We start from the raw sequence: 6,258 nt of genomic DNA on the forward strand, positions 1-6,258 counted from the left end.
GCTCTTCCGATCTAAAATCATCTCCTTGGGATATTTATTCCCCTCTTCCCTTGTCTCCTGATCTCATAAGATTGTGTTTTATCAGACGTATTCCATCATCTTTAGTAGGGTGAAGCCAAAAGCTTGCACAACTTCCAAGGCCAACCTCTATTCCTTATATTTTTCTACTCATTGTATTTTTCTATTCCTTATATTTTCCTATTCCTTATATTTTCCTATTCCTTATATTTTTCTATTCCTTATATTTATTCTTCTATTCTTTAGATTCTTCTATTCTTCATATTCTCCTATTCCTTATATTCTCCTATTCCTTATATTCTCCTATTCCTTAGATTCTCCTATCCCTTAGATTCTCCTATCCCTTAGATTCTTCTATTCTTTAGATTCTTCTATTCTTTAGATTCTTCTATTCTTTAGATTCTCCTATCCCTCATATTCTCCTATCCCTCATATTCTCCTATCCCTCATATTCTCCTATCCCTCATATTCTCCTATCCCTCATATTCCTCTATTCCTCTTGGTTATTATTGTTATTAGTTTTTTTAAATTTTATTTTCTTATTTTTAATTCTTATTTAAATTCTTATTTTTGTTATTTTATGCAGTGATAGGATGTGAGGGAATGGCTTTAAGCTGAAGGAGGGTACATTTAGACTGGATATTAGGAAGAAATTCTTCTTCCCTGTCCAGCCTGGAGAAAAGGCTCTGGGGAGACCTTGGAGCCCCTTCCAGGGCCTTAAGGGGCTCCAGGAGAGCTGGAGAGGGACTTGGGACAAGGGATGGAGGGACAGGACACAGGGAATGGTTTCCCAGGGTTAGATGGGATATTGGGAAGGAATTCTTGGCTGGGAGGGTGGTGAGGGGCTGGAATGGAATTCCCAGAGAAGCTGTGGCTGCCCCATCCCTGGAAGTACCCAAGGCCAGAGTGGATCAACCTGGGCTAGTGGAAGGTGTCCCTGCCCACGACAGAGGATTGGAACTGGATGATCTTTCCGCTCCCTTCCAACCCAACCCATTCCTTAACTCCTTGATTATTATTATTATTATCCCCCATAGTTCCACAGTTGTTCCTCGCTGCCATCAAGTGCTTTGCTAAAATAGAACTGATACCGTTGCTAACGATTTTTTTCGTGGGAAGTCTCCTCCTCTCTGTTTTCCATCCGACCCCAAAACATTCCCTCCGTTAGAACTTGCACCGACTGCGTTTCTCCGGAGCTTGGAGCAAAGTCGATCCTTGGATCCTCTCCCTGGTTTCTGTTGCCCCCTTGTGTCCCGAGCCTGAAACGCTTTTCCAGGCCCACGTGTTTCCAAGCGACGCGTACGCACCCGGAGAGAGCTTTTTTTGGGAGTTTAAGCCTTGGAAACGGGTGCCTTGGTTGCAGTCTGTGGCAGAGGAGATGTTTGCTCTGATATCCGTGGGTTACCATGATTTCAGCTCCTCTGGCTGTTTTCCCACCGCATCCTTTTCCCGAGGAGGGTCGAAACCTGTGGAAGGCAAGTGGGGAGGAGCAAAGAGGTGATGAAGAGGATGAAGAGAGGACGTGCAGGGCGAGGACAAGGCTTGGCTTAGCCTGGAAAACAGGGAGAGCTGCTGCATCTTCCCAAAGGCTGAGCCAGGAGGGACGGGGCCGGGTCGTTCTCCGCGTTCCCGCTCCCGGACCTGCAGGGCAAGGACAAGGCTTGGCTTAGCCTGGAAAACAGGGAGAGTTGTTGCACCTTCCCCAAAGGCTGTTCCAGGAGGATGGGGCTGGGTTGTTCTCCACCTTCCCAGTTCCCATGGGAGGCAAGGCACAGAGAGAAGTTAATTTGCAGGAGGAGATTGAGGTTAAGCTTTAGGAGGGACTTCGGGGGCGGCACGACACCGGTTTTCAGGAACATCTGCCGGCTCCGGCGCCGGGGGAGCCAAGTAGGTCACCCTTCAAGGTCCCTTCCCAGCCCTCCATGGAGGGCTCGAGCTGAGGGGCTGGGAACGACCCCATTTAGAGCACCCAGCAGGCTGGGAACGTGACTGGGCTGTCCCTGAGTCACTCAGGGTGTCACAGCCCGGGGAAGCTGCTCCCCATCCGTAGGCAGCGGGAACGGCGCCGGAGCCGCTCCGCTCCCGACCGACCGAGATCCCTCTGCTCCCTCCCTCCCTGGCAGGCAAAGCTCACCTGAAAAAAGCCATCATGAAGCACGAGGAGGCCATGAGGATCCACGGGTTGTGCAAGATCCTCAGGAAGATGGACATCCTGCAGGAGGTCCTGTCCTTCGCCCACAAGCGCTCCCTGAGCAAATACTCGGAGATCGACCACGAGGAGGATTTCTTCGAGACGGGAGATGCCCCAGACATCCACCGTGAGTGGGGTGGGAGTTCTTTTTGGGGGGGTGGTGCAGCTGGGGAGGGGGTTTTTGGGATTTTTTTCCTGGGGTGGGGAAGGTCCACAGTGAGTTCGTGGCGTGGCAGGGGGGGTTCTTTAAATTCCCGCCTAACCCGGACCGTTCCAGGATTCTCTGCTGCCTGAGCAGGTCCCGGTTCTTACAGTTCCCACCTTGGGAGATGTGGAGGTAGAAATTGCCTCCACATCCCCTCTGAGGTCACCCCCTCTGTGTGTTTTTTCTCAGCCAAAACCCACCAGAAGCCCGAAATCAAACCCCCCAACTTCTCCCAGGTGAAGGTGACCGACCTCTTCCACAGGCTGGTAAGTCCAGCTCCAGGATCAAGGATATCCCAAGGGAGCAAACATCCCCTCCTCCTCCTCCTCCCCTGCATGCTCTGCTTTGCCTGCCTTTCTTCCTCCCCCAGCCTCTTCTCCCTCTGCCAGGGCAGCTTTCCAAGGAGGATGAGCCGCCTCCTCGCAGGCAGGAAGAGAGTTGGGAGGGCACAGATCTGGCTCTGTGAGACCTAAATGGGTCACCGAGCTCCTCTGGGAGCTGGCACGGGCATTTTGGGGGGGGGGGTTGACCCAAGGGAGCCTCGAGGGGAAGGTTTTTGTGGGGCAGGAGGCAGCAGGAAAATCCCACTGGAGCTTTATCCCGATCCTTTTAGGTTTGTGGGGTCTTGGGAAACAGGACTGAGGTTCAGAGCTTTGGGGTTTCTGTGGGGCCTGGCTGTGCTGCACCCCAAGGAGAGGTTGTCCTCTGCTCTTGGACAGCTCCAGGGCAGGCAGGGATATTCTGCTCCTATGGGAATGGAAAAAAAAGGAAAAAAAGACAGGAAAACAGGAAAGATTTGAGGGGAAATGTCCTCTGAAGAGGTGACCTGGACCATCACCTCATCTCCTCCTCCATGTGGGTGGTTTTGACACAAGAAGGACCCAAGGGAGCCTTGAGAGGAAGGTTTGTGGGGCAGGAGGCAGCAGGAAAATCCCACTGGAGCTTTATCCCGATCCTTTTAGGTTTGTGGGGTCTTGGGGAACAGGACTGGGGTTCAGGACTGAGCTTTGGGGTTTCTGTGGGGCTTTGTGGTTTCTGTGGGGTCTGGCTGTGCTGTCACTGGGCACCCCAAGGAGAGGTTGTCCTCTGCTCTTGGACAGCCCCAGGGCAGGCAGGGATATCCTACTCCTGCAGGAATGGAAAAGAAGGAAAAAAGACAGGAAAACAGGAAAGATTTGAGGGGAAATGTCCCCTGAAGAGGTGACCTGGACCACCACTCACACCCTCCTCCATGTGGGTTTGACCCAAGGGAGCCTTGAGAGAAGGGTTTGTGGGGCAGGAGGCAGCAGGAAAATCCCACTGGGGCTTTATCCCGATCCTTTTAGGTTTGTGGGATCTTGGGGAACAGGACTGGGGTCTGGGGCTGAGCTTTGGGGTTTCTGTGAGGTCTGGCTCTGCTGTCCCCACCCCCTGGGCACCCCAAGGAGAGGTTGTCTCTGCTCTTGGACAGTCCCAGGGCAGGCAGGGATATTCTGCTCCTGCGGGAATGGAAAAGAAGGAAAAAGACAGGAAAATAGGAAAGATTTTGAGGGGAAACAGGCCCTGAGGAGGTGACCTGGACCACCACTCCCACCCTCCTCCATGTGGGTGGGTTGGACCCAAGAAGGACACAAGGGAGCCCCCAGAGGAAGGTTGGTGGGGCAGGAGGCAGCAGGAAAATCCCACTGGACCTTTATCCCGATCCTTTTAGGTTTGTGGGGTCTTGAGAAACAGGACTGGGGTTCAGGACTGAGCTGTGGGGTTTCTGTGGGGCTTCATGGTTTCTGTGGGGTCTGGCTGTGCTGTCACTGGGCACCCCAAGGAGAGGTTGTCCTCTGCTCTTGAACAGCCCCAGGGCAGGCAGGGATATTCTACTCCTGCAGGAATGGAAAAGAAGGAAAAAAGACAGGAAAACAGGAAAGATTTGAGGGGAAATGTCCCCTGAAGAGGTGACCTGGACCACCACTCACACCCTCCTCCGTGTGGGTGGGTTTGACCCAAGGGAGCCTTGAGAGGAAGATTTTGAGAGGCAGCAGGAAAATCCCACTGGAGCTTTATCCCGATCCTTTTAGGTTTTTGGGATCTTGGGAAACAGGACTGGGGTTCAGGACTGAGCTTTGGGGTTTCTGTGGGGTCTGGCTCTGTTGTCGTTGGGCACCCCAAGGAGACGTTGAACATCTCTGCCCTTGAACAGGTCCTGTGGGAATGGAAAAGTAGGAAAAAAAAATGAAAAGAGGAAAGATTTGAGGGGAAACAGCCCCTGAAGAGATGACCTGGACCACCCCCAGCATTTCCCAGAGCCAGACAGTGATAAAGCCCCTCAACCTCCCTCATCCCACCTTGGATGATGGGTTTTTTTCCCTTCAAAACAGGGAATTTCTTCCCCTGCCCCCTCTCCATCCCTGGAATTCCAAGGCTGCGTATCCTTGGGGAAGTTGTTCCTGCACCAAGAGGTGCTTTCCATGTTTTCTGCCTCACCCCAGGGACCCCTGTCGGTCTTCTCTGCCAAAAACAAGTGGTATCCAGCCAGGAGAGTCCACCTGAGGAGGGGAGAGAACGGATTTGGGTTCACCCTGAGAGGAGACTCCCCCGTCCTCATCGCCGGCGTCATCCCGGGGGGCTGCGCTGCCGTGAGTATCCCAGCTTCCCAATATTCCCAGGCTGGAATTGAGGGGGTTTGGGAGGGATACCAAGTGGTTTTGGGTCTTAGAACTTCATTGGTGAGCTCAGGTGGAGACTCATCCCTGCCTGATCCCAGCCTGAGTTCCCAGGGGGGGCTGATTATTCCAGGTTCCTGCTATTCCCATGCTGGAATTTGGGGGTTTTTTGAGGGATACAAGGGGGATTTAGGTCTTGGTGAGCTCAGGTGGAGGCTCATCCCTGCAGGATTCCAGCCTGGGTTCCCAAGGGGCTGATTATTCCAGGGTCTTGTTATTCACATACTGGAATTGAGGGGGTTTTTGAGGGATACCAAGTGGTTTTGGGTCCTAGAACTTCATTGGTGAGCTCAGGTGGAGACTCATCCCTGCAGGATCCCAGCCTGGCTTCCCTGGGATGCTGATTATTCCAGATTCCTGCTATTCCCATGCTGGAATTGAAGTGTTTTTTGAGGGATACCAGGTGGTTTTAGATCTTAGAACTGCATCAGTGAGTTCATCCCTGCCACATTCCAGCCTGGATTCTTGGGGGGCTTCGCTGCCGTGAGTATCCCAGGTTCCTGCTCTTCCCATCCTAGAATTGAGGTGTTTTGAGGGATACCAGCTGGTTTTAGGTCTTGGTGAGCTCAGGTGGAGACTCATCCCTGCAGGATCCCAAGCTGGGGGTTGCAGGTGGGTGTCAGGGAACAACTGAGATGAATTTTTAGGGCAAAACAGGGAGGTTTGCTCAGATTTTAACTGCTGGCTGCCCACCCAGCTGCCTTATCCCTCATTTTTGGGATGTGAGGATGGAGGGAACAGGATGGCAAGTCTGCAAAACAGGTTGTCTCACTGAACACTCACTGTGGGGGCTTTATGGGGTAGGAGGGCAACTTTTTATCCAGCAGATCCCAGAGAATCCTGATGGGATGCCCAAAAGGTCTCCCAGCTCCCTCAGCATCCACCAGCCATCCAGAGGCTGGAATCTCTGTAACAGCACAGGATCTGAACAGCAGGATCACATCCTTTTTTTGGGAGACCAAAATCTTCTCCAAGACTATTTATGGACCAAAGTTGTGTCCTTTCTTCAACCTGGAGAAAGGAGGGATCCAGGGAGACCTTTGAGCTCCTTCCAGTGCCTAAAGGGGCTCCAGGAGAGCTGGAGAGGGAATTTGGATGAGCGATGGAGGGACAGGACAAGGGGGAATGGCTTCAAACTGAAATATGGG

General features: G+C 52.5%; 1 protein-coding gene across 1 annotated transcript in view; it reads left to right on the top strand.

Annotated features, from left to right (window-relative positions):
* Positions 1-6,258, top strand: part of RHPN1 (rhophilin Rho GTPase binding protein 1) — a 42,405-nt gene that overhangs the window by 31,416 nt on the left and 4,731 nt on the right. Inside the window, exons 8-10 of the mRNA XM_017837376.1 lie at positions 2,142-2,336; positions 2,604-2,680; positions 4,877-5,023. Of these exons, the coding sequence (XP_017692865.1) occupies positions 2,142-2,336; positions 2,604-2,680; positions 4,877-5,023 (419 nt within the window). The remainder of the gene's footprint in view (positions 1-2,141; positions 2,337-2,603; positions 2,681-4,876; positions 5,024-6,258) is intronic.

The sequence above is a fragment of the Lepidothrix coronata genome, unplaced genomic scaffold, assembly GCF_001604755.1.
Source record: "Lepidothrix coronata isolate B3197 unplaced genomic scaffold, Lepidothrix_coronata-1.0 Scaffold302, whole genome shotgun sequence".
Taxonomy (NCBI): Eukaryota; Metazoa; Chordata; class Aves; order Passeriformes; family Pipridae; genus Lepidothrix; species Lepidothrix coronata.